At 43.9% G+C, this 27,211-nt stretch overlaps 1 protein-coding gene and 3 long non-coding RNA genes across 6 annotated transcripts; 1 reads left to right on the top strand and 3 right to left on the bottom strand.

Annotated features, from left to right (window-relative positions):
- Positions 1–110: 110 nt before the first annotated feature.
- On the top strand, positions 111–1,390 carry LOC126983577 (uncharacterized). The gene is made up of 2 exons (XR_007735989.1): positions 111–1,186; positions 1,254–1,390. It is a non-coding gene; the product is annotated as an uncharacterized LOC126983577 (long non-coding RNA).
- LOC126983574 (solute carrier family 49 member 4 homolog) lies at positions 1,380–12,555 on the bottom strand. 3 transcript variants are annotated; one of them, XM_050836373.1, is made up of 11 exons: positions 12,404–12,555; positions 10,510–10,602; positions 9,575–9,780; positions 8,198–8,454; positions 7,683–7,795; positions 4,887–5,027; positions 3,854–3,983; positions 3,249–3,357; positions 2,837–3,023; positions 2,082–2,264; positions 1,380–1,927 (listed from the first exon to the last, which is right to left on the bottom strand). In XM_050836373.1, the coding sequence occupies exons 1-11, from the start codon at positions 12,414–12,416 to the stop codon at positions 1,794–1,796; spliced, it is 1,566 nt and encodes a 521-aa protein (XP_050692330.1). In that variant the 5' UTR covers positions 12,417–12,555; the 3' UTR covers positions 1,380–1,793. The 3 variants fall into 3 exon arrangements, with proteins under 3 accessions (XP_050692330.1, XP_050692329.1, XP_050692331.1); XM_050836372.1 differs by having other exon boundaries at positions 9,575–9,813; XM_050836374.1 differs by lacking the exon at positions 9,575–9,780.
- Positions 12,556–22,163: 9,608 nt separating this feature from the next.
- On the bottom strand, positions 22,164–22,801 carry LOC126983578 (uncharacterized). Its single transcript, XR_007735990.1, has 3 exons — positions 22,486–22,801; positions 22,235–22,330; positions 22,164–22,202 (listed from the first exon to the last, which is right to left on the bottom strand). It is a non-coding gene; the product is annotated as an uncharacterized LOC126983578 (long non-coding RNA).
- A 1,464-nt stretch (positions 22,802–24,265) lies between these two features.
- On the bottom strand, positions 24,266–25,696 carry LOC126983579 (uncharacterized). The gene is made up of 3 exons (XR_007735991.1): positions 24,921–25,696; positions 24,459–24,542; positions 24,266–24,416 (listed from the first exon to the last, which is right to left on the bottom strand). It is a non-coding gene; the product is annotated as an uncharacterized LOC126983579 (long non-coding RNA).
- Positions 25,697–27,211: the final 1,515 nt, after the last annotated feature.

Raw genomic sequence — 27,211 nt, forward strand, 5'->3', positions numbered from 1 at the left:
AATAGTGTGTTCTCTGATCTAACTCTCCAGTCACTGCCAAGACAACCTGTGAATCACAACTTTGGTTCATGAGTAAAACTTTGCTAAAATTCATGTGGGCGACAGGCACCACGCGGCCGTGCCTTGACGTGCCCTTCATGTGAGGCTCGGCCAGCAATGCCCAGACTTACTCCCTTCACTATTCCTTGTGCTGGAACACTTACCACAATGGTGACACAACCTTTCTGACCCTGCCCCCACGGTGGGAAATGAGTCCCTAATGATGACGAAGATCAAGGGCAGATAAATGAACAAGCAGAGGACAGGTGGCTCTGTACGGTGGCATGTGTGATTGACGCAAACAGGCAAAGAAACAAATCAAGCCGGAGACACCCGAGTAACCCTTCAACCTAGACCACCAGCAGACCCATCACTATATCACCATGACTACAGGCACCATCACCAAGACAGTAACACGGCTGTCACTATGACCCATCCCCTCACCACTATCATCGCACATCACTATCCTCCTCCTTTATCATCACTATCATATGTTTATCCAGCGTGTATGAGGCACATGGCAACAGAGGGGCTTTCTCACCGATATGGCTGGAACTTTAACCTTTGATCACTGGAAGCCCGTTATGACACAAGTCCCCCCGTCACAACACGCCCCATGTCACTGCCACCACTATCCTCCCCCGCTGGTGCCGCCATCACCACCACTCAATCACAACCTCTGCATCATGTTCCTCACCTAAAGGATGGACGGGATGAGACAACGTGATGGGCAGTGTAAAAATAGCATTGTCACCATCACCACTAGCATTATCACACACACACACACACACACACCTCATACTCCCAGCGTACGTAAAGACTTAATGATCAAAACACAGCATACACAGAGGGATATAAATATGGAACGAGGGACAGCCAAGATGGATTGATATGACTGAGGAATACATGAAGGAGAGGCGGAAGGAATCAAGGGTTACTGTTGGAACCGTGGAGGGCATGATGAACAGGGAGAGGGAGACTGTCTCGCCGAGGTCACCCTTCAAGGAAAATATCTGGCGGGAGCAGAGTGCCACAGCCCCAGACAGACAGGTCAAGGAATGGAGGAGTAAGGAGATAAATACTGCCAAGGTCACCCTTCAAGGAAAATATCTGGCGGGAGCAGAGTGCCACAGCCCCAGACAGACAGGTCAAGGAATGGAGCCTTCAAGGAAAATATCTGATGGGAGCAGAGTGCCACAGCCCCAGACAGACAGGTCAAGGAATGGAGGAGTAAGGAGATAAATAATGCCAAGGTCACCCTTCAAGGAAAATATCTGATGGGAGCAGAGTGCCACAGCCCCAGACAGACAGGTCAAGGAATGGAGGAGTAAGGAGATAAATAATGCCAAGGTCACCCTTCAAGGAAAATATCTGATGGGAGCAGAGTGCCACAGCCCCAGACAGACAGGTCAAGGAATGGAGGAGTAAGGAGATAAATAAATAGGTTAAGAAAATTAAAATACAGCAAGGAATCAATAAATGGGTCCCGTGCCTACAAACAAACACAGGGACAAAAACACAAACAGACACACGCACGCACAGAACCACCGGCGGCCGCACCACAACCAAGAACAATAATAAACAACCGACACAGCTAAGGACTCACTGACGAGGCAACGAGCGCCACAACCCAGACACACCGCCGCCAGGGAGACGAGCAACCACTTGTAGGGCAGCACCAGCATCAGCAGCGCCACAACAAACAAGGTCGTGGTGGCCAGGGTCAGGTCATGCTGCTGTGGGGGGGCCGCTAGTCAGATGGGCTGATAGGCAGACGCATGCTCCCCGCGGTCAATGTTTGAGCGAGAGTAGTTCTCCTTGACGAACGTGAACGGAACGAGACACAATCCCAGGGTGGCTAACAGCACATACGTCACCCACTGGTAGCCTGGAAGGGGGGGGATTACATGAGTACAGGTAATGAGTGAAAGGGGGCAGGTCACCCATTGGTAGTCTCAAAGGAGGGGCCTAAAAAAAAATTAATTCCCCACCTCCACTTACACTCCTAGCCACTACCCTCCCCAGTCCACCTCTACACTTACTCTCAAAGGGGATGAAGAAGAGGAAGAGGAAGCAGAGTCCGACAAAGTTATTCATAGCGGTCATGATGCCGCCCACCATCACCTCCGAGCAGGGGTAGGCACTCTCCACGGCCAGCTCAAAGAACAGCGGGGAGGTGCCAAAGTTGAAGGCCACCCCCCCCACCACCGTCATGTAGATCTGCCCTGGAGGAGAGGAGGGGGAGAGCTGATGGGGTGGAGGAAGGTCAGTACTTTTAATTAAACACTTCCGCCTCTCACATCAACTATTTCCAAAGGCCAAAAAGGAGGTCATTCGGATTCTAATGATAGTGTTTTAACCCGGTAGCAGTGGGGATCATGTTTCTTAATGGTCCCTCTAAGCGAGAAAAATGAGGAAAAATCATCACTAACACAAACCATTTCAAAATATATATCAGCATTTGTGATCAGTTTATGCATCATCTATTTTTGGGGGTGTATATCATGACACAAATTTGGCCCTTCGCTGCTACATGGTAAAGCCACAAATTTGGCCCCTCGCTGCTACTGGGTTAAGGTTCCCAGTCCAGAAGAAGGGTCAAACTACCACCAGGGTCATAAAACTACTCATGGAAATGCCCAAGACTCCTACGAAAGCCTTGTCAAATATGTGAGCTTGGGCGGTGAAATGTTTGATAATATGACGCGAAGCCCTGACAAAACATTACTGGAACGTCCTCAAACTCAGCATGAAGAAAATTGACTGGCTGAATGCAGGAACCACCACGACAACTTACAGGTAGTGACGGGGATGGAGCCCCACGTGAGGAGGAAGAACCAGTAGAAGAGGGCGAGGTTGATGGCCAAGAAGACGAGGATTGTCAGCTTGATGTAACCGTACACCAAGTCCGTCATCCGCCCAACCACCAGCGCCAGCAGACCAGATGCAAAGGTGGAGGCCAATCCCACCCACATGGCATCACTCTGAGGGCAGGGAGGGGAGGGGAGGAAGACCAGCAGGAGAAGGAGGAGAGAAAAGACCAGGTTAGGAGGAAGAGGAGGAGGAGCATTGGACAGAGGAAGTGGAGTAATATGGAGGAAGAGGAGATGGAGAGAAGTGACCAAGTGAAAAGAAAGAAGAGGAGGAAAAGGAGTGGACATAGAACACTAAAAAATGCAAAATAATGTGTGTGCCACAGCATAGCTCACCTGTGTCATGCCCAGCTCATACAAGGAGAAGTTGAGGACGCTGGCCCAGGATGATGGCACCCCAAGACACAGGCTGTAGGCCAGGGTCACCAGCAGGAGCTCCCAGTTCCTGAAGGCAAGAGTAACAAAGAGGATTGAAGAGCCAAGCAACACAATGACCAACCAAAGAGTTAAAACTTCAAAGAATTCCACAAAGATGCTCCTTGCCTCCCTGAACACTGAGCAATATTGTTAACCTGTCCGCTGCGGTTGGTACGGATTTCTCCTTCACTGGTAGCCTGGTAACATATACTCCCAGGTCTTTCTCTGCCTCTGTGGTGGATAATGGAGTGTTTCCCATGTGGTATTGGTATGCTGGATATCCCCTCCCAAGGTGCAGGACTACATTTTTATTCATTGAATTGTAGCAGCCACTTTTTGTTCCACTCCTGTAGCTTGGTGATGTCTTCTTGTAGGAAGTCCTCAGTCAAGGGGTTAAGGTGGACATAACAGTTTGCTTTCCTGCTTCCATCTACACATACCACATGAATTATGGCCACTAAACAGCCACTGTGTACTCCACTTCAGCCACACCCTCACCACACCTCCCCTCTCCACAGCCTCACCTGGCCATGATCTTCACGCCCGCCCTGAAGTCCAGCCTCTCCACGTGAGATGTGAGGGAAGGGGGCATGGGCGGCTTGGCAGGGAAGTACAGGAACACCGTTGTGATCAGCGCCACACCCACACCCGCCCCTGCAGGGAAGAACTGGAGTGTGTGTGTGTGTGTGTGTGTGTGTGTACCTAGTTGTGCTATACAGGTAATGTCCTACAATAAGTTATCAGGACACCTCTCCTCCCGAATTTGACCTCTCTTTCGGCCACCTCTTTTGATTCTTTTTTTTTAGGAGCAGCGAGTAGTGGGCTTTTTTTATTATTGTTTCCTTTTTTTGTGCCCTAGAACTGTCTCCTTTGTTGTACTTGGTCAAACAACTTCAAACTCATTTAAGTTTTTGGATAAAGAAATCACAGAACCGAGGAGCAGCAGCCAAGATGGTCCCTGGCCTGAAGGGTTTCATGTGCAAGACTGGAAAAGTTTGGGCTGCCACCCTCAAAGAAGAGAAGAGAGCCAACACAACGGCAGTGCTCAGGGGGGTGAAGGAAGGAGACAGACCTGATAGAGAAGCTCTGTTTGTACGGGTCAGGGAGCAACGAGCGGAAGGCAAAGAAATCGAAAAAGACAAGATACCACAAAGCACACCTCTCACAGTGGAGCAGCAGCCTGGACACTCAAAAACAAGAATGAGTTTGAACTTAAATTTGACTAAATGACCCACAAGTATACCTCATTTCCTAAATATCATAACTAGGTAAATACACACACATACACAGGAGGTGGTTTGTGCAAGAAACATTCATGATTTTAAGGAAAAGTTGGATAAGAGAGGATATGGAGATGGGACAGCACGAGTGTAGCTCTTTTCCCATATGTCACAACTAGGTAAATACACACACACACACTCACACTAGTAAATTAGTAAACATTTGTTAATCATATGGCGTACAAAAAATAAATTACACACACACACACACACACACACACGCACACGCACGCACACTGTTATCAGCAAACTTCCCAAAACTGAAAGCCTCCCTCACAGATATACATGAGCCTCTTGATGTCTGCCTGAATCTCCTGCACCTCCTCAGGGCCCGGGTGAGGCGACGACGGGTCCTGCACAAGCAGCGGCTCCAGGTAACTGCCGGTGTTGCCCAGGGCATTGCACATCTGGGCGAAGGCTGACAAAAGGTGTGAGGATGAGTGAGAGGAGAGATAAAGTGGATAAATATGGAAGTGAAGGCAGGACAAAGTTAGCACCATACACACACACACACACACACACACACACACACACACACACACACACACACACACACACACACACACATTTCCCTTCCTTTCCCCTCCTTTCTTTTCTTTCCTTCCCTTTTTCCCTTCCACTTCTCCTCCTAACACACACACACACACACACACATTTCCCTTCCTTTCCCCTCCTTCCTTTTCTTTCCGTTCACTTCTCCTCCTAACACACACACACACACACACACACACACACATTTCCCTTCCTTTCTCCTAATTCCTTTTCTTTCCTTCCCTTCTTCCCTTCCACTTCTCCTCCTAACACACACACACACACACACACACACACACACACACACACACACACACACACACACACACACACACAAGATGAGACTAATAGAAGCAATAGATTAAACTATAGGAAAGCAGGGGTGGAAAACCTCAAGAAGTTTTTTGGTGAAATGGATTGGAAAGAGTTAATGAGTACAAGCGAAGTTCAAGGAAAGTATGATATTTTCATGAAGGCGTACGACACAGGTGTTATAAAGTTTGTACCAAAATACAGACCGAGGGAGAGGGCTAAAAAGGACTGGTTTAATGCAAGATGTGCAAAGGCAAAAGAAAAGAGAGACAAAGCGTGGTCAAGATTGAAAAGAAACAAAAATCAAAGAAACAAAGAAGACTTTAAGGCAGCGAGAAATGAGTACGTGAAAGTGAGAAAGGAAGAAGAGAAACGATACGAAAAGGATATTGTGGAAAAGTGTAAAGAACAACCTAAACTATTTTATAGATTTATAAATGGAAAAATTAAATCAAGAGAAACAATTGAAAGACTGACTGAAGAGAATGTAGAGATCGAGGATCCCAAAGGCATGGCGGAATTATTTAACAAAAAATTCCAGCAAGTGTTTATCAAAAAATCATTATTTAATGAACCACAAGAAAACAACTTAGATGTATATATGGAAGAGGTCAAAATAGATAAAGAGGAGATAAAAAAAAACTATTGGGGGAATTGGAAGAAGGGAAGGCCGTGGGACCGGATGGAGTTTCAGGTTTTATACTCAAAGAGTGCAGAAATGAGTTAGTCAGCCCGATATATGACATAATTAGGTGCTCAATAAAAACTGGCACAGTGCCTAGGGAGTGGAAGAGGGCAGAAGTGGTGCCTATATACAAAAGTGGAAAAAAGGAAGAACCCCTAAATTACAGACCGGTGTCTCTGACCAGCGTAGTATGTAAAATATGTGAGAAAGTAATAAAAGAACAATGGATGAGATTTCTAGAAGAACATAATCTAATCACAAACAATCAATATGGGTTTAGGAAAGGCCGCTCATGTGTGACAAACTTGCTGAGCTTTTACTCAAGAGTGACAGACAAATTACAGGAAAGAGACGGATGGGTGGATTGCATTTACCTAGACTTAAAGAAGCCATTTCACAAAGTTCCACATTCAAGACTGCTGTGGAAACTAGAAAATAAAGGAGGATTGAGAGGGAAAATGAAGTGCTGGATGGAAAGCTACTTAAGAGGAAGAGAGATGAGAACCGTGGTTAAGGACACTAGATCGGAATGGAGAACGGTGGAAAGTGGAGTGCCCCAGGGGTCGGTTTTAGCACCAGAACTCTTCCTAGTCTATATTAATGATATGCCAGAGGGAATAAACAGCTACATGAGCCTGTTCGCAGATGATGCTAAACTGCAAAGACATATAAGAAACAGTGAAGACTGCAGAGAGCTGCAAGAAGACCTAAACAAGATTTGGAAATGGAGTCAGAAATGATAGATGAAATTCAACGTGAAGAAAAGTCATGTTATGGAAATGGGAAAAAGTGTAGAAAGACCAAAATGGACATATAAAATGGGAGATGGGGAAATATTAAAGAAAGTAAATGAAGAGAGAGACCTGGGAGTAATAATGCAAGATTATATGCAACCTGAAAGTCATATAAATCGGATCTTCGGTGATACATATAACATGGTGAGAAATATAGGCATAGCATTCCACTACATGGACAAAGAAATGATGAAAAAATTAATTACTACTATGATCAGACCTAAATTAGAATACGCAGAAACAGTGTGGTCTCCACATATGAGGAAACACATAAAAAAATTAGAAAGAATACAGAGGATGGCAACAAAAATGGTTCCAGAACTGGAGGGGCTGACATATGAAGAGAGACTAAAGGAAATGGACTTACCAACACTAGAACAAAGAAGAGAAAGAGGAAACCTAATACAAATATATAGGCTATTGAGTAAAATGGAAGAAGTGGATAACAAGAAATTGCTACTAAGAGAAGAACCTTCCAGCAGGAATACTAGAGGACATAGTAAAAAGTTGAGGAAGGGAAGATGCTCAAGAGACATAAAGAAATACAGCTTCCCACAAAAAAATATAGAGGTTTGGAACAGACTAAGTGAAGAAATAGTATCGGCGAAGAGTGTGCAGAGCTTCAAGGAAAAGTTGGATAATTATAGATACGGAGACGGGACCACACGAGCGTAAGCCCAGGCCCTGTAAAACTACAACTAGGTAAATACACACACACACACACACACACACACCAGGTAAACACGCATACCTGTGGCAGTGGTGCGTTCTTTGGGGGGGAACCATACAGCAGCGATCATGGGGGGTGCTGCCATGACGAGGGTGCCAGCCGTGCCCACCAGGATGGCACACACATGGCACATCCTGCACGGGAGAGGAGGAGCAGGTGTAAGGAGGGAGTGTAACCAAAAGGGGGGTGAAGGGTAGGGAGGTGGCAGGTGAGGTGGTAGGTGAGGGTAGGGTGTGAAAGTAAAGAAAGGGGAGAGGAGGAGGGAAGTAGAGGAGAAGGGATGAGAGAGGGAAAAAAAGGGAAGGAGAGGGAGAGAGGAAATGTAGACAAAAACTGATATAGAAACTTTTTTTTTTACAGCAAAGGAGACAGCACAGGGGCACAAAAAAAAGGAAACAATAAAAAAAAGCCCGCTACTCGCTGCTCCTGTAAAGAATCCAAAGAGGCGGCTGAAAGAGCTGTCAATTACGTGAGAAAACCTACAAGTTATATATGAGAACTTACACACACACACACACACACACACACACACTCACACAGTAAAGAAGGTGGCATTGTCAGACACCAGCAGCGGCAGCGCCCTGAGCACCACACCGGCTGCGATGAGAGAGCAGCACACCAGCACACCCATACGCAGCCCACGGGCGCTCATCACCCAGCACATGGGAGCCACGAAGACCACAAAGGTGATGGTGCCCCAGTTCCCCATCATGGCCACGGTCCCGCTGCCCCATCCGGGATATGCCGCGTCCATGCTGGCACTGAGCGGGCCCCATGTATTCCACATCAGGCACTGGGGAGGAGAGGAGGCACTGAGGGGAGAATTTAGCCCCTTGACTGGATTTCCTACAAGAAGACATCACCAAGCTACAGGAGTGGAGCAACAAGTGGCTGCTACAATTCAATGAAGAGAAATGTAAAGTCCTGCACCTTGGGAGGGGATATCCAGCCCACCAATACCACATGGGAAACACTCCACTATTCACCACAGAGGCAGAGAAAGACCAGGGAGTGTATGTTACCAGGCTACCAGTGAAGGAGAAATCCATGCCAATCGCAGCGGACGGGTTAAAGGGGAGGATGTGACCTGGGGAGAATAAGGGGAGGATAGGAGGGAGACTGAGGATGGGTGGGTGTTTTTTAACCTGGTAGCAGCGACAGGCCAAATCTGAGCCATGATATAAAAACCCAAAATAAATTATACATAATCTGATCACAAATGCTTTGATATATATTATGAAATGGTTTGTGTGAGGGGTGATTTTTTCTCATTTTTCTCGCTTAGAGGGACCATTAAGAAACATGATCCCCGCAGCTACCGGGATAAGGAACAGTTATAATTTAAATGAAGGTACTCTTATGTTAGGTCCAGTGTTGATGTCCTTGGCTGAGAGGTCCCTTCCCACCCCTTTCATCCATTCTTCTTTCTTCCTTTATTTCTTCCTTAACTAACCTTCCTGCCCTTCTTTTTTTCTCTTCTTTCCTCCATTCCATCCTCTTCTACTGTCCCTCCTTCTCTTCTTTCTCTCATCTTCTATTCCCTTCTTTCTTTCTTTCTTTCACTTCCTTTCTTCTCCTCTTCTACTACTGTCCCTCATCTTCTATTCCCTTCTTTCTTTCCTTTTTCTTCCACTTCCTTTCTTCTCTTCTCCTTTTCATTCCTTCCTCTTCTACTGTCTCTCATTCCCTCCTTTCTCTCATCTTCTATTCCCTTCTTTCTTTCTTCTTCCTTAACCAGCCTTCCTTCTTTCCTTCATTCCTTCCTCTTCTACTGTCCCTCGTTCTCTTCTTTCTCTCATCTTCTATACCCTTCTTTCTTTCTTCTGCCTTAACCAGCCTTCCTTCCCTTCCTTCGTTCCTTCCTGACCATCCTGAGAGGTAAGGACAGGTAAGAATGAGCACCTGAGCCTCACCTGGAACATGGCCAAGAAGGAGAAGCAGCCAAGGATCCAGAACCTGCGTGTGTACACCTTCGTGGCGGCTTCTTGCGGCGGGGCAAAGGGGTCTTCCGCCCCGTACAGAGGGGGAGGCGTCACCCACCCCATCCCCTGGTCAGGTGTGTTGCCCCTTACAGCCAGGTGTGGACTATTGCCGAATAAGACGCCATCCACCTTGTCCTCTGTAGGTGTGGAGTGGAGTGGTGCTGATGTGGCTTGTAGTATAAGGGGAGGAGATTACTACTACTACATCTATTACTACTACCACTACTACTACCATCACTTTTATACAGCTCTTCCTCCTCCTCCTACTACTACTAAAACTATTACCTCCGTTACTACTACTAATTCTACTACAGTGGCCTTGTGTCTAAAACCAGCACAGAACACCACAGATGATTTTTCCACAGGTTGTAGAAATTTCTGCGGATTAGGGGTCTGTTGCGTACTGAACCACTCTGAACGCATTACCATAATTCTTTGACAGTAGACATATACCACAGCAGCCACTATTAATAAAACTCGCCTGCACCACTAACGGGCTGGGGCTGTCAAACAGGCCCCTGAGGAAAGCCTATGGGTGCTACAGACGGCATCAAAAAATAAATAAATAACAAATAAATAAATAAAAGACATTAGACGTGAGACCATTCTACTATTACACCACCTCTAGCTTTTTTTTCTTCTTTTTTTTTACAGGAAAGAAAGCTGCTCTAGGGCAACAACAACAACAGCAACAAAAAAAGTGTAAATAAACGCCCGCTAATCGCTGTTCCTAAAAAAATGAGCTGCCAAGAGAGAGGTCAATTTTGGGTGTAATGCTCAAGTTCCTTCTGCCAGTCCTCACTTCTACACCTCCTGAGTTCTGCAATGACGGAGCTGATGACACACCCACAAGGGGTTACCCATACCTGTGTCCTGCAGCGAGGGTGTGGGCGGGTCGGCAGGTGTGGTGGTGGATGAGGGGGGCACCTCCTTGTACCCCTCCAGCAAGGGTGTGCGTTCTGGAAAGACGTTGAAAGATTACAAATTTTTTCTCTCTTATTAACTGTTTCTGACCCACTGGACCGCTGCGCCCGACAAAGAGAGCACACGGGATTCAGTAATAAAGGGAAAGAGCTCCAACACAAAAGAAAATATAAAACTGTAACCTCAGAAACGATACACCAAATGCCAAGGTTGAAATACAGAGCAGTTAGTATACAGAACACACATAAAACACTATGTATTTAACCCCTTGGCTGCAGATTTCCTACAAGAAGACATCACCAAGCTACAGGAGTGGAACAAAAATTGGCTGCTACAATTCAATGAAGAAAAATGTAAAATCCTGCACCTTGGGAGGGGATATCCAGCACACCAATACCACATGGAAAACACTCCACTATCCACCACAGAGGCAGAAAAATACCTGGGAGTATATGTTAAAAGGCTACCAGTAAAGGAGAAAACATCACCAAGCTACAGGAATGGAACAAAAAGTGGCTGCTACAATTCAATGAAGAAAAATGTAAAGTCCTGCATCTTGGGAGGGGATATCCAGCACACCAATACCACATGGGAAACACTCCACTATCCACCACAGAGGCAGAGAAAGACCTGGGAGTATATGTTAAAAGGCTACCAGTGAAGGCCAAATCCATGCCAATCACAGCGGATGAGTTAAAAAGAAAAAAAGTTAAAGTGCAGAACAGTTAAATTACCAAACAATTAAAAAAAAGTCAGAACAGCTAGTATGCAGAGCTGACCTGACCCTGACCTCTACAGCTTCTGGGATGGTACTGTACATTACTCTGGCTGTCCATCTGGTGCCACTTCTATGCATGACCTGACCTGACCTGATGGCATATGATTAGTGGTCTGCCTAAAATATAAAGGTTGGTATTAAAGGACACTTTTGCTTATAACATCAGCTATTTCTAAAGGTTAAATAGGGGGTCAGTAGGATTTTAATGAGTGTTTCTTCAGGTTCACGGTACAGAGGAAGGGTCAAACTACCTCCAGGGTCATAAAACTACCCCTGCAAATGCCCACAACTCCTATGAAAGCCTTGTCAAATGTGTGTTTCTTAGGTTCACAAATGCCCACAACTAATGAGTGTTTCTTCAGGTTCACGGTACAGAGGAAGGGTCAAACTACCTCCAGGGTCATAAAACTACCCCTGGAAATGCCCACAACTCCTATGAAAGCCTTGTCAAATGTGTGTTTCTTAGGTTCACGGTACAGAGGAAGGGTCAAACTACCTCCAGGGTCATAAAACTACCCCTGGAAATGCCCACAACTCCTATGAAAGCCTTGTCAAATGTGTGTTTCTTAGGTTCACGGTACAGAGGAAGGGGCGAACTACCTCCAGGGTCATAAAACTACCCCTGGAAATGCCCACAACTCCTATGAAAGCCTTGTCAAATGTGTGTTTCTTAGGTTCACGGTACAGAGGAAGGGTCAAACTACCTCCAGGGTCATAAAACTACTCCTGGAAATGCCCACAACTCCTATGAAAGCCTTGTCAAATGTGTGTTTCTTAGGTTCACGGTACAGAGGAAGGGTCAGACTACCACCAGGGTCATAAAACTACTCCTGGAAATGCCCACAACTCCTACGAAAGCCTTGTCAAATATGTGTTCTTGGGCAGTGAAATGTCTTATATTATGACCCAAAAATATAAACTTCTCAAAAATAAATTAAAAAGAATAATGATGAAAAGAATGCAAGAAAACTAGACAAAAACTGATATGGACATCTTGGAGTTATATATGAGAACACACACACACACACACACACACACACACACACACACCGACTCACCTGCATTGTTCATATTCACAGGTGTGTTGGGTGTTAATCAGGTTCACCTCCTCACCTCACCTGCCAGAAAACAAACAGACAAACATCAATACAAACATGTGATGATGCAATAATTTAAAAAGACAGAATTAACACACACACACACACACACACAAACATATACACACACACACAGATAGATAGATAGTATATTGACCACAGTTACTATTAAATTACACACACACACACACACACACCTGGATGAAGGCAGAGGGCTGACTAACCTAAATTAAGGGGACAAAGAGGGTTAATCTGTCTCTTCCCCTCCCTTCCCTCCCTCCCTCGCCCTTCCCCTCCCTCCTCCTCCTCCTCCTCCTCTCCCCTCTATCCTCCCCTCTCACTATCTATTAATTCCTTTTTCACTTCCTCATCCTTCTTTTTTTTTCTTTTCCCTCCTCCTCCCTTCACTCTCCTTCCCTTCCCTCCTTTTCCCCCTCTCCCTCTCCTCCCCTTCTTCCCTCCCCATCCTCCTCCTCCTCCTCTTCTCACACCTTTACCTTCCCTTCCCTCCCTCTTTCTCCTTTCTTTATCTGTTTCCTTCCTCTCCCTTCCTTCTTTGTTTTCTTGTTTCCTTTATTTGTTCTTTGTATATTAATTTTATCTCTTCCTCCTCCTCCTCCTCCTCCTCCCCTTCCCCTTCTTTATTTGCGCATTTCCCTTCTCCTCCTCTTTTACTTTTTTTTCTTCCTCCTCCTCCTCCTCCTCCTGACCTTGACACGTTAGATAATCTCTACCATTGTTCTCTCTCTCTCTCTCTCTCTCTCTCTCTCTCTCTCTCTCTCTCTCTCTCTCTCTCTCTCTCTCTCTCTCTCTCTCTCTCACTCTCCGAGAGAGAGAGAGAGAGAGAGAGAGAGAGAGAGAGAGAGACGTACGATTATGACACGAAATGATTAGTGAGAAAAGGAGGGAAAAAGTGTGTGTGTGTGTGTGTGTGTGTGTGTGTGTGTGTGTGTGTGTGTGTAACAACAACAACAAATAAAAAAGGAGGGAAAAAAAGAGAAGAAGAAGAAGAGGAGGAGGAGGAGGAGGAGGACACAATACCACTGCGACTTCCTTCAGTAGTAAGGGACATGCAAGCAAGGAAGGAAGGAAGGAAGGAAAGAAAGAAAGAGAGAAGGAAGGAAGGAAGAAAAGAAGGAAAGAAAGAATGAAAGAAAGAAAAAAAGGAAAGAAAGAAAGATGGAAGGAAGGAAAGAAAAAGAAAGAAAGAAAGAAGGAAAGAAAGAAAAAAGGAAAGGAAGGAGAGAAAGAAAGGAAGGAAAGAAAGAAAAGTAAGGAAGGAGAAGAAAGAAGGGAAGAGATAGAAGTAAGGAAGGGAAGGAGGAAGGAAGGAAGAAAGTAAAGGAAGAAGGAAAAGGAAGGAGGAAAAAGGAGAAGGTAGGAGAGAGAAAGTAAGATAAAAAGGAAGTAGAAAGGAAGAAAGGCAGAAAAGAAGGGAAGGAGAGAAAGGAGAAAAGGAAATTAAATAAAAATAAAGGAAGAAAAGGAATGAGAAAATGAGGAAGAAGGAAGGAAAAAGGGAGGAGAGGAGGAAGGAGGGAAATAAGGAAGAGAGGAAGGAAACGGAGGGAAGGGGGGAGGGAGGTCTGGTAGGAAATGAAGGAAGGGAAAGGGAGGAGGAGGAGGAGGAGGAGGGAGGGAGAGAAAGATAGGTCAGTGTGTCTCTAAGTCCACATAATGAGAGAGAGAGAGAGAGAGAACTAAAGAAAGACAAACATTCATCTCTCTCTCTCTCTCTCTCTCTCTCCGCAGCGGCTAAACAAACTGGCTAATCAATGTGTTACTTCAGCCAATCACGTGCAAGCTCTGACGGGCTCTCGACCAATCACAGGCCTTCCTTGCACCGGCACTTCATCGTCAGCCAATCAGCTTGCGAGGCTCACTTCCCCTTACTTCGCGTCGACCAATCAGCGGTGAGTATTTATATAACGCTGTGTGCTTCCTTGAATGTCCTAAGTTTTTTTTTTTTTTTTTCTTTTTGCCGTTTTTCTGTTTCTTTCTTTTTTTTCTCTGCTTTTCTTTCTTCATTCTTTCTTAATTTTTCTATTGCGTCCTTTCTTTCTTCCTTCTTTCTTTCATTCTTTCTTTTCTTTCCTTCGTCTTCTATTCTTTTTCTTTCTTTCTTTTTCTCTTCTTTCCTTTGTTCATTCTTTCCTATTTCTTCTGTTTCTTCCTTTTTTCTTCCTTCTTTCATTTCTTCCCTTCGTCTTCTATTCTTTTCTTTCTTTCTTTTTCTCTTTTCCTTTCTTCATTCTTTCCTATTTCCTCCTTTCTTTCTTCTTTTCTTCCTTCTTTCTTTCATTCTTTTTCTCTCCTTCGTCTTCTATTCTTTTTCTCTTCTTTTCTTTCTTCATTCTTGCCTATCTCTTACTTTTCTTCTATCCTACTTTCTTCTTCTTTTCTTCTTTCTTTCATTAATTCTTTCTTTTCTTTCCTTCGTCTTCTATTCTTTTTCTTATTCTTTCTTCCTCTGCTAACCTTCTTTCCCTTCTTTTCCTCTCTCCTTTCCTTCCTTCATTCATTCCCTCTTCTCCCTCTGTTAACTTTCATTCTCTTCCTTCCTTCTCTCGTTTGCTTTCTTCTTTCTCCTTTCTATCCTTCCTTCCGTTCTTCCTTCCCTCTCTACCTCGTTTTCTTTTTCCTTCTTTCGCATTCCTTCACTTTCTTATCCGTCATTTCTTTCCTTCATTCCTTATCCAGTGACATTCTCCCTCTTCCTCTTTCTCCTCCTCATCATCTTTCACTTCTTCCTCTTTCCCATATGTTTCCTTTTCCTTCTCTTTTTTTTTTCTTCTATCTCTGAAGTAAAAGCGCTAGTCATCCTCAAGTTCTATTTAGCGTTAGTCAGACCTCATCTAGAGTATGCGGTGCAGTTCTGGTCCACTTATTATAGAATGGACATCAAAGTGTTAGAACTTGTGCAGAGGATGATGGGAAAAAAGATTCACCACTTCCCTCTTCTTTTTTCCTCTCCCCTCCATTCCCCTCCTCTCCCCTCTTCCCTCAATCTATACTTAGCATTAGTCAGACCTCATCTAGAGTATGCGGTGCAGTTCTGGTCTCCTTATAATAGAATGGACAAGGTATTAAAATCTACACAGAGGAGGACGACAAAAAATGATTCACGGATTGAGAAACTTGCCATATGAGGAAAGACTTAAGCATTGAGAATTAGTCAGACCATACCTCGATGATGACGTACAGTTCTCTGGTCTCCTTATAATAGAACAGACAAGGCATTAGAATCTGCGCAAAGGAGGACGACAAAAAATGATTCACGGATTGAGAAACTTGCCATATGAGGAGAGACTTAAGCATATATAATTAGTCAGACCTCACTTCGATGATGACGTACAGTTCTGGTCTCCTTATAATAGAATGGACAAGGTATTAAAATCTACACAGAGGAGGATGTCAAAAAATGATTCACTGGTTGAGAATCTTGCTATATGAGGAGAGACTTAAACATTTAAATTTCCATCCTCTAGCAAGGTGAAGGGTGCGAGGAAACTTATGTGAGGTTTATAATAAGTGGATTAAGGGCTTTGATATGAGTGGTGTTAATGAGGTTTTGGTGGTAAGAGAGCCGGGTAGGACACGAAGTAATGGGTTTAAATTTATAAGTGGGTGAAGGGTTCTAACTTAAATACGAATTCCTTATGTTTTCTCTATTTTTTTCTTTCATTTATCCTCTCTTCAGAATTTCCCATCTTTTTTTCTTTCTTCTTCCTCCCTCCATTCTTTCCTTTGTCGTTCCTATGATTCTCTCTCTCTCTCTCTCTCTCTCTCTCTCTCTCTTACTCATTCCTCTTTTCACATACCCTTTCTTCTGTTCCTCCTTTACTTATGATCATTATCATTATTATTATTATTATTATTATTATTATTATTATTATTGTTGTTAAGCTGTTCATAATCGTGTAATAGGGATAGGAGTTGTAATGGCGGTGGTTATAGAGGTGGTGGTGGTGGTGGTGGTAGTGGTGATGGTGGTGGTGGTGGTGGTGGTGGTAGACAGACAGACCGGAGCCTCGATATGTGTGTGTGTGTGTGTGTGTGTGTGTGTGTGTGTGTGTGTGTGTGTGTGTGTGTTGGCACGCTAATAGGTCACTGCACCGCCAAGAAAAATAAACAGGAGGAAAAATAGAAAGGAAAAATGCGTAAATGAATGAAAGAATGAAAAAAAGGGAAGAAAGAAAAATACAAAGATAGGTAGATAGATAGATAGATAGACAGATAGACAGAGACAGAGAGACAGACAGACATATAGATAGATAGATGGATAGATAGATAGATAGAAAGAGTAAGTGAATGAAAGGAAGGAAGAAAAGAAGCAAGGAAAGAAGAAATATATTAAAAAAATCCGTGAATATACCTGCATGCCTGTGTGTGTGTGTGTGTGTGTGTGTGTGTGTGTGTGTGTGTGTGTGTGTGTGTGTATGAATCACTTTATCGAGAAAATATGAATACTCAGCACGCAAAAAATATTCTCTCTCTCTCTCTCTCTCTCTCTCTCTCTCTCTCTCTCTCTCTCTCTCTCTCTCTCTCTCTCTCTCTCTCTCTCTCTCAATCAGAATAGCGATACTCAATAATCTGATTTACCGTCTACGCGTAATATACCTCCTCCTCCTCCTCCTCCTCCTCCTCCTCCTTCTCCTCCTCACGCTAGTATGAATCTATTAATAGGGCCGTGTAGAAATGTCGCAAGTTCTACTACTACTACTACTACTACTACTACTACTACTACTACTACTACTACTACTACGGTACCCCCAATACCAGCATACTGCCGCATCACCACCACCACCACCACAACCACCACCACAATTAGGCCAAGTTAAGCTACCTGTCATCGAGTTACCTGTGTGAGTGTGTGTGTTTGTAGTAAACTAGTGTGCGTGCGTGTGTCAAGCTCTGCGCCAAAGTGTGTGTGTGTGTGTGTGTGTGTTGTAGTGCATAGGTAGCGTAGTCTCTCTCTCTCTCTCTCTCTCTCTCTCTCTCTCTCCCCAATCAGTACTAATGAAATGAAAATCGAAATAATTGATAAAGTGACATTAAGAAGAGGAGGAGGAGGAGGAGGAGGAGGAGGAGATGGAAGAAGAAGAAGAAGAAGAAGAAGAAGAAGAAGAAGAAGAAGAAGGAGAAGAAGAAAAAGAACAAGAAGAAAAAGAACAAGAACAAGAAGAACAAGAACAAAAAAAGAACAAGAAGAAGAAGAACAAGAACAGGAACAAGACAGTTACAAAATATGGAATAAAATATTAAAATACTGGAGGAAGAATATAAATGAAGGAGGTAGTAGTAGTAGTAGTAGTAGTAGTAGTAGTAGTAGTAGTAGTAGTAGTAGTAGTAGTAGTAGTAGTAGTAGTTGGAGGAGGAGGAGGAGGAGGAATTGTAGTAGTAGTAGTAGTAGTAGTAGTAGTAGTAGTAGTAGTAGTAGTAGTAGTAGTAGCAGGACACAAACAGGTAGGCCGTCAATACACACACACACACACACACACACACACACACACACACACACACACACACACACACACACACACAGGTAAAGCAGGTATACACAAACTAAGAAAATACACACACAGGTAAGCCAGGTACACGCACACAGGTAAGCCAGTTTCCCAGATACTCACACACAAGCCAGGTACACACACACACACACACACACACACACACACACACACACACACACACACACACACACACACAGGTACTCCAGGTGCACACACAGGTAGTCACTAAGGATTGATGTGCATTGATTACCGAACGAGAGGCTGTAGACAAAACAAGGTGCCACCCCCCTCCCCCCTCTTAGGCCCCCCAATTACCCCTCCTCCTCCTCCTTCTCCTCCTTCTCCTCACTTATCACCCCTTTTACCCCCTCTCCTCCTTCCCTTCTTTCCCTCACCCAAAGAAAGAAAGGTAAAGAAAGTTCGGAAAGAGAAGGAAAGGTAGAGGAAGGATGAAGGTAAACTGCTGTGGTGTAGAGATGTATAGTTGAGGGTTTTAAATGCAAGAATTGGGTTAGTCAGGTACAGAAAGGTTGAAGGTAAACTGCTGTGGTATAGAGTTGTAGAGTTGAGGGTTTTATATGCAAGAAGTGAGTTAGCAAGGAAAGGTGCAGGAAGGATGAAGGTAAACTGCTGTAGTGTAGAGTTGTAGAGTTGAGGGTTTTATATGCAAGAAGTGAGTTAGCAAGGAAAGGTATGGGAAGGTTGAAGGTAAACTGACGTGGTGTAGAGTTGTAGAGTTGAGGGTTTTATATGCAAGAAGTGGGTTAGCAAGGAAAGGTGCAGAAAGGATGAAGGTAAACTGCTGTGGTGTAGAGTTGTAGAGTTGAGGGTTTTATATGCAAGGAAAGGTGCAGAAAGGATGAAGGTAAACTGCTGTGGTGTAGAGTTGTAGAGTTGAGGGTTTTATATGCAAGAAGTGAGTTAGCAAGGAAAGGTACAGAAAGGATGAAGGTAAACTGACGTGGTGTAGAGTTGTATAGTTGAGGGTTTTATACGCAAGAAGAGGGTTAGTGAGGTACAGAAAGGTTAAAGGTAAACTGCTGTGGTGTAGAGTTGTAGAGTTGAGGGTTTTATATGCTAGGAAGGGTTAGTCAGGTACAGAAAGGTTGAAGGTAAACTGACGTGGTGTAGAGTTGTATAGTTGAGGGTTTTATACGCAAGAAGAGGGTTAGTGAGGTACAGAAAGGTTAAAGGTAAACTGCTGTGGTGTAGAGTTGTAGAGTTGAGGGTTTTATATGCTAGGAAGGGTTAGTCAGGTACAGAAAGGTTGAAGGTAAACTGCTGTGGTGTAGAGCTGTGTGAGGAAGGGTTTTATATGCAAGAATTGGGTTAGTGAGGTACAGAAAGGTTAAAGGTAAACTGCTGTGGTGTAGAGTTGTAGAGTTGAGGGTTTTATATGCTAAAGGTTAAAGGTAAACTGCTGTAGTGTAGAGTTGTAGAGTTGAGGGTTTTATATGCTAGGAAGGGTTAGTCAGGTACAGAAAGGTTGAAGGTAAACTGCTGTGGTGTAGAGATGTAGAGTTGAGGGTTTTATATGCAAGAATTGGGTTAGTCAGGTACAGAAAGGTTGAAGGTAAACTGCTGTGGTGTAGAGATGTAGAGTTGAGGGTTTTATATGCAAGAATTGGGTTAGTCAGGTACAGAAAGGTTGAAGGTAAACTGCTGTGGTGTAGAGATGTAGAGTTGAGGGTTTTATATGCAAGAAGTGGGTTAGTCAGAAAGGTACAGAAAGAACATAAGAACGTTAGGAGTTTGCAAGAGGCCGGTTTGATGAAAGAAAGGCTATGATAGTGTACAGCTGTGTGGCTAAGGACTGTTTACTATTTGGTGTATTGGAACTGTTTATTGAGCGCCTTGTTTGTAGGAGCAGCAAATAGCGGGCTTTTTTTATTATTGCTTCCTTTTTTGTGCCCTTGAGCTGTCTCCTTTGTTGTAAAATAAATAAATAAATAAATAAATAAATTACCCCTGGCGCTGGCACTGAGGGCGGATGGAGGGGACGGATGGGAAAGGCAAGTCCACCACCACCACCACCACCGCAGGGCTGACTCATGGTGTTGGTGGTAGTGGGGGGCGCGGGGGGAGTGGGGGACATTCATACACAGCCCTACCTATTCCGCGTCACTGATATCCCCGCCACAACAAAGGTGACTCAAGTGCCGTCATCAGGGCCGCGCACCACACACTAATAAAAACTGACCACCGATGTTTTTAGTAATGACACCCCAGCACTAGGCGGCCTCCGTGGTGAAGTAGTCAGCAGGCCTACCTATGAATCCGTGGGTCAGCGTTCGAATCCCGGTGACGGAGATGAACACTTAGGCCACGCGCGGGTATGGTGTATGTCCCTTAACTTAACCTTTACTTACTGAGCGGGAAAAACGGTAGGCCTATACTGCTAGAACATTAACATTAAACTACTACCATTACTATTTCTGCTGATGTTTCTACTACTACTACTACTACTACTAAACTCGTCTCCATGTCCTCCTTCCTACGACTTGAACACTTACAGGAAGGGAGCAAAAGTGACTTCAACCTAAATCAACACCTTTCAAATACTCTTATCATTCTCTGTGTGTGTGTGTGTGTGCGTGTGTGTGTGTGTGTGTGAGTCATTGAAGCGCCTCCTTTACTGTAGAGGCATGCAGGTAGAGTATTGAGGGGACCTTGCATGCCACGCCCACACTGACACGCTTCTCATCTATATTAGCTGAGTGGCATGTTGAGTTTACTGCTTCTTGCCTTACGCTACTCACTGAAACGAGTTCCTTAAACGTAATTACAATTTTTTCTGTTCCTGCTTCTTTTTCCTCCTTTTTCTCTATCTTGTCCTCTTTCTTCTTTTTTCTTCTTCTTTTTCCTCTTTCTCTTCTTCTTTTTCCCCTTTCTCTATCTTGTTTTCTTTCTTCTTTCTCCTCCTCCTCCTCCTTCTTCTTCTTCTTTTTCTTCTTCTTCCTCATCTTTCTCTATCTTGTTCTCCTCCTTTTTCCTCCTCCTCTCTATTTTCTTCTTCTCCTTCTTCTCCCTCTTCTTCTTCTTCTTCCTCTTTATCTTGTCGTCTTCCTTCTTCTTCCTCCTTTCTACTTCCTTCTCCTCCTCCCCCTTCTTCTCCCTCTTCCTTCTTCTTCTTCCTCTATCTTGTCGTCTTCTTCTTCCTCTTCTATTTTCTTCTCCTCCCTCTTCTTCTTACTCCTCTTTCATCATCTTCTATCTTCCTTCTCCTTCCTCCTCTATCTTCTCCTTCTCCTCCTCTTCCTCCTTCTTCTTCTCCCTCTTTTCCTCTCTACTTCTTCATTTACATTGACTTAGTGGTATGTTAGGGTGCCTTCTACTCCTTCAGACACATTCTCATTCACCTCCACCACCCCCACCACCACCCCCACCACCATCACCACCACTCAGGAATGACGTCACTACACTCATTCTTGGCACGCTCATTATTTTTTTTCCCACATTTCTTTCCCTCTTTTTTTTTATCTTCCTCTCCCTCTTATCCTCTTCCTCCTCTTCCCCTTTTCTTTTCTTTTTCTCTCTATCTACTAATTCTCTCTTCTTGTCTTCTTTCTTTCCTTTCCCTTCTCACCTAATTGGGTTTTCTCTCTCTCTCTCTCTCTCTCTCTCTCTCTCTCTCTCTCTTCCTTTACGAGTTTGTCTTCAACCCTTCTCCTCCTCCCCTACCTTCCTCTCCTCCCCTTCCTTCCTCTCCTTCCTCCCCCCTCCCCCCTCTCTCTCTCTAGGGCCCCGTGATTCACCAAGACGCCGTAACCATTTTTTTCACTCTGATCTGATTCATTCTCCGCCAAGTACTCATAGGTGTGGCTGGCCGACGCACCGCTGACGTAAGGGATGTGGCTGCCAAAATGCCCCAGTAATGCTCATACGAAAATAATAATAATAATAATAATAATAATAGCTTAGCCTAACCTATCTTCCCTTACCCTACAGCCTAGCCAAACCTATCTTCTCTTACCCTATAGCCTAGCCTAACCTGTCTTCCCTTACCCTATAGCCTAGCCTAACCTATCTTCCCTTACCCTATAGCCTAGCCAAACCTATCTTCCCTTACCCTATAGCCTAGCCTAATCTATCTTCCCTTACCCTATAGCCTAGCCTAACCTATCTTCCCTTACCCTATAGTCTACCCAAACCTATCTTCCCTTACCCTATAGCCTAGCCTAACCTACCTTCCCTTACCCTATAGCCTAGCCTAACCTATCTTCCCTTACCCTATAGCCTAGCCTAACCTATCTTCCCTTACCCTATAGCCTAGCCAAACCTATCTTCCCTTACCCTATAGCCTAGCCTAACCTATCTTCCCTTACCCTATAGCCTAGCCTAACCTATCTTCCCTTACCCTATAGCCTAGCCTAACCTACCTTCCCTTACCCTATAGCCTAGCCAAACCTATCTTCCCTTACCCTATAGCCTAACCTATCTTCCCTTACCCTATAGCCTACCCAAACCTATCTTCCCTTACCCTATAGCCTAGCCTAATCTATCTTCCCTTACCCTATAGCCTAGCCTAACCTATCTTCCCTTACCCTATAGCCTAGCCTAACCTATCTTCCCTTACCCTATAGCCTAGCCTAACCTATCTTCCCTTACCCTATAGCCTAGCCTAACCTATCTTCCCTTACCCTATAGCCTAGCCTAACCTATCTTCCCTTACCCTATAGCCTAGCCTAACCTATCTTCCCTTACCCTATAGCCTACCCAAACCTATCTTCCCTTACCCTATAGTCTACCCAAACCTATCTTCCCTTACCCTATAGCCTACCCAAACCTATCTTCCCTTACCCTATAGTCTACCCAAACTTATCTTCCCTTACCCTATAGCCTACCCAAACCTATCTTCCCTTACCCTATAGCCTAGCCTAACCTATCTTCCCTTACCCTATAGCCTACCCAAACCTATCTTCCCTTACCCTATAGCCTAGCCTAACCTATCTTCCATCACCCTATAGCCTACCCAAACCTATCTTCCTTACCCTATAGCCTAGCCTAATCTATCTTCCCTTACCCTATAGCCTAGCCTAACCTATCTTCCCTTACCCTATAGCCTAGCCTAACCTATCTTTAGAAACCCTGCACCCTATAGCCTAGCCTAACCTATCTTCCCTTACCCTATAGCCTAGCCTAACCTATCTTCCCTTACCCTATAGCCTAGCCTAACCTATCTTCCCTTACCCTATAGCCTAGCCTAACCTATCTTCCCTTACCCTAAAGCCTACCCAAACCTATCTTCCCTTACCCTATAGCCTAGTTGGAAAGTTTCGTTTAGTCGGCGCAACATCTGTGGTCATATGCCGTAGAGAGACAGAAGGGGAAGGAATTATAGAAGTTACTTTATAGCCTAAAATAACCTATCCTAACCTAACTTATGGCCTCGTCTATATAGGGGATGCGGTGGTCAAGTGGTCAGCATGCGGGGGTGGTGAGTCCGAGATACATAGGTTCGAGTCCCGCCGATCCACTCTGACAATTTTAAACCATCGCTGAGAGAGAGAGAGAGAGAGAGAGAGAGAGAGAGAGAGAGAGAAAGATAGGTAGAAAAAAAAACAATTAGGTGAGAGGGGAAGAAAAAAGAAAGAAGGGAAAGAAAGAAGACAAGGAGAGAATTAGAAGATAGAGAAAAAAAAGAAAAGGGGTAGAGGAGAAACAGGAAAAGAGGGAGAGGAAGAGAAAAAAAGCTTACCCACATTCTACCCATATCTTCAATCCACCTTAACTTCAGCGACTTCGATCAGGAGAAGCACCGGGGGACAGCATGGGCCAGGCAAGAGTCATACATCACGGCACCCACTATAAAAAAAAATTCGCCCGCGGCACTAACAGACTGGGGCCGGTGTGGTGTCATCTGCTATCCATGTATCCTAAGACATCCCATCCTGACTGGTCATGCGCGGGCTTTGTTTACAGTGTCTTATGTCGACTGCCTATTGTGAGCCGTCCCACCTAACTTTTTTTTTTTTTTTTTTTAAGTAAACGATGACGTATGTTTTGAATTTGAATAGTGCGTTAAATATGAAAGTTTCTTCCTGCACCCCTTGTATGTCAGTAAATGTGTTAAAAGAGATAACCTGCACCCCTTGTATGTCAGTAAATGTGATAAAAGATATAGCCTGTACCCCTTGTATGTCAGTACATGTGATAACAGAGATAGCCTGTACCCCTTGTATGTCAGTAAATGTGATAAAAGAGATAGCCTGTACCCCTTGTATGTCAATAAATGTGATAAAAGAGATAGCCTGTACCCCTTGTATGTCAGTACATGTGATAACAGAGATAGCCTGTACCCCTTGTATGTCAGTAAATGTGATAAAAGAGATAGCCTGTACCCCTTGTATGTCAATAAATGTGATAAAAGAGATAGCCTGTACCCCTTGTATGTCAATAAATGTGATAAAAGAGATAACCTGCACCCCTTGTATGTCAGTAAATGTGATAAAAGAGATAGCCTGTACCCCTTGTATGTCGGTAAATGTGATAAAAGAGATAACCTGTACCCCTTGTATGTCAGTAAATGTGATAAAAGAGATAGCCTGTACCCCTTGTATGTCAGTAAATGTGATAAAAGAGATAGCCTGTACCCCTTGTATGTCATTAAATGTGATAAAAGAGATAGCCTGTACCCCTTGTATGTCGGTAAATGTGATAAAAGAGATAGCCTGTACCCCTTGTATGTCAGTAAATGTGATAAAAGAGATAGCCTGTACCCCTTATATGTCAGTAAATGTGATAAAAGAGCTAGCCTGTACCCCTTGTATGTCAGTAAATGTGATAAAAGATATAGCCTGTACCCCTTGTATGTCAGTAAATGTGATAAAAGAGATAGCCTGTACCCCTTGTATGTCAGTAAATGTGATAAAAGAGATAGCCTGTACCCCTTGTATGTCAGTAAATGTGATAAAAGAGATAACCTGTACCCCTTGTATGTCAGTAAATGTGATAAAAGAGATAACCTGTACCCCTTGTATGTCAGTAAATGTGATAAAAGAGATAGCCTGTACCCCTTGTATGTCAGTAAATGTGATAAAAGAGATAGCCTGTACCCCTTGTATGTCAGTAAATGTGATAAAAGAGATAGCCTGTACCCCTTGTATGTCAGTAAATGTGATAAAAGAGATAGCCTGTACCCCTTGTATGTCAGTAAATGTGATAAAAGAGATAGCCTGTACCCCTTGTATGTCAGTAAATGTGATAAAAGAGATAACCTGTACCCCTTGTATGTCAGTAAATGTGATAAAAGAGATAGCCTGTACCCCTTGCATGTCGATAAATGTGATAACCTGCACCCCTTGTAGCTATGTCGGTTAATGTGATAAAAAAAGATAACCTACACCCCTTGCATGACAGTAAATGTGATAATTGTGATAACCTGCACCCCTTGTATGTCGATAAATGTGATAACCTGCACCCCTTGTAGCTATGTCAGTTAATGTGATAAAAAAAGATAACCTACACCCTTGTATGTCAGTAAAAATGTATTTCTTTCGTCATTGATCTTAGAATACGTTAATTGTAGGTCATTTAGGGATAGTATGTCACTGTAAACTTAATCTTGGTCTTGTATGGGAATTTTAATAACTTTTCATCATCATCATCAGTATCATTATCGTACCATACAAAAAAAACTGTCGTACTTTATTTATTTATTTTATTTTTATTATGATCTATTACGTTCCTCAAGGTAAGAAGAATCGCCAGGTTAATTGGACTCTCTCTCTCTCTCTCTCTCTCTCTCTCTCTCTCTCTCTCTCTCTCTCTCTCTCTCTCTCTCTCTCTCTCTCTCTCTCTCTCTCTCTCTCTCTCTTTCTTCCTGGCTTACCTCCAAATTCTTCTTTATTTTTTTAACCTCAACTTATAAATTGTTCAAACGCAACGAGAGAGAGAGAGAGAGAGAGAGAGAGAGAGAGAGAGAGAGAGAGAGAGAGAGAGAGAGAGAGAGAGAGAGAGAGAGAGAGAGAGAGAGTGGGGGTCTTACAACTACTACTACTGCTACTACTACAACCACTACGAACATTTCTATCTTATCGCGGAGAGAGAGAGAGAGAGAGAGAGAGAGAGTGGGGGAGTCTTACAACTACTACTACTGCTACTACTACTACCACTACGAACATTTCTATCTTATCGCGGAGAGAGAGAGAGAGAGAGAGAGAGAGAGAGAGAGAGAGAGAGAGAGAGAGAGAGAGAGAGAGAGAGATTTACATAGACATATAAAATCAGACCACACAGACCCCATGGTCCAGACTAGGTGGTCAGTCCTTAAACCTAAGTGATTCTACAGAAGGCTCCAAAACGTTGCATTTCTACTCTAGTTAATATTAAGTTGAAGGAAGTGACGGTCGAGCTTGTTTTTAAAGGAGTCAATCGCGTTACACTGGACCACTGACGGTGGGAGCTTATTCCATTATCGCACTACAACGTTGGTGAAGAAAAAATTGGTGCAGGCTGAATTTACTTGTCTACATTTGAGTTTTGTGCCATTGTTCCTCGTTCGCAAAGTGTCGTCGATCATAAACAATTTTGTTCTGTCTATATATTAAGTATTTTAAAACATTCGATCAGTTTTCCTCGGAGGCGACGTTTCTCAAGAGAGAACATGTTAAGAGTGGAAAGCCTTTCTTCGTAGGATTTGTTGCGCAAGGAAGGGATCATTTTTGTTGCCCGACGCTGAACACCTAATTTAGCAATATCCTTTGCATGGTGGGGAGACCAAAACTGTACCGCATATTCCATGTGGGGTCTGACTAAACTAATGTAGAGCGGAAGTATTACATCTTTATTCTTGAATAAAAAGTTTCTTTTAATGAAGCCCAACATTCTGTTCGCTTTATTTGCTGCATCGATGCATTGATGTGAAAATTAGAGGTTTGACGCGATTTTGACCCCCAGATCCTTAACGCATTGAACGCTTGTGAGTTTAACGGCGCGCATTTCGTATTCGAACTTCTTATTTCTTGTTCCAACTTGAAGGACCTGGCACTTGTCTACGTTAAAGGGCATCTCCCATCTATCCGACCAAGCTGAAATTTTGTGCAAATCCTCTTGGAGGCTTTGCCTGTCTTCGTCAGTGAGAACCGAGTTACCAATCTTTGTGTCGTCTGCAAATTTACTAATGCGATTATTGAGTCCAACATCCACGTCGTTAATGTAAATAATGAAGAGCACTGGGCCAAGAGCCGAGCCCTGAGGGACGCCACTAGTGACCGGCGCCCACTCTGAGAAATCCGTCAATCACAACTCTTTGTTG

This window comes from Eriocheir sinensis, chromosome 54, assembly GCF_024679095.1.
Source record: "Eriocheir sinensis breed Jianghai 21 chromosome 54, ASM2467909v1, whole genome shotgun sequence".
Classification (NCBI taxonomy): Eukaryota; Metazoa; Arthropoda; class Malacostraca; order Decapoda; family Varunidae; genus Eriocheir; species Eriocheir sinensis.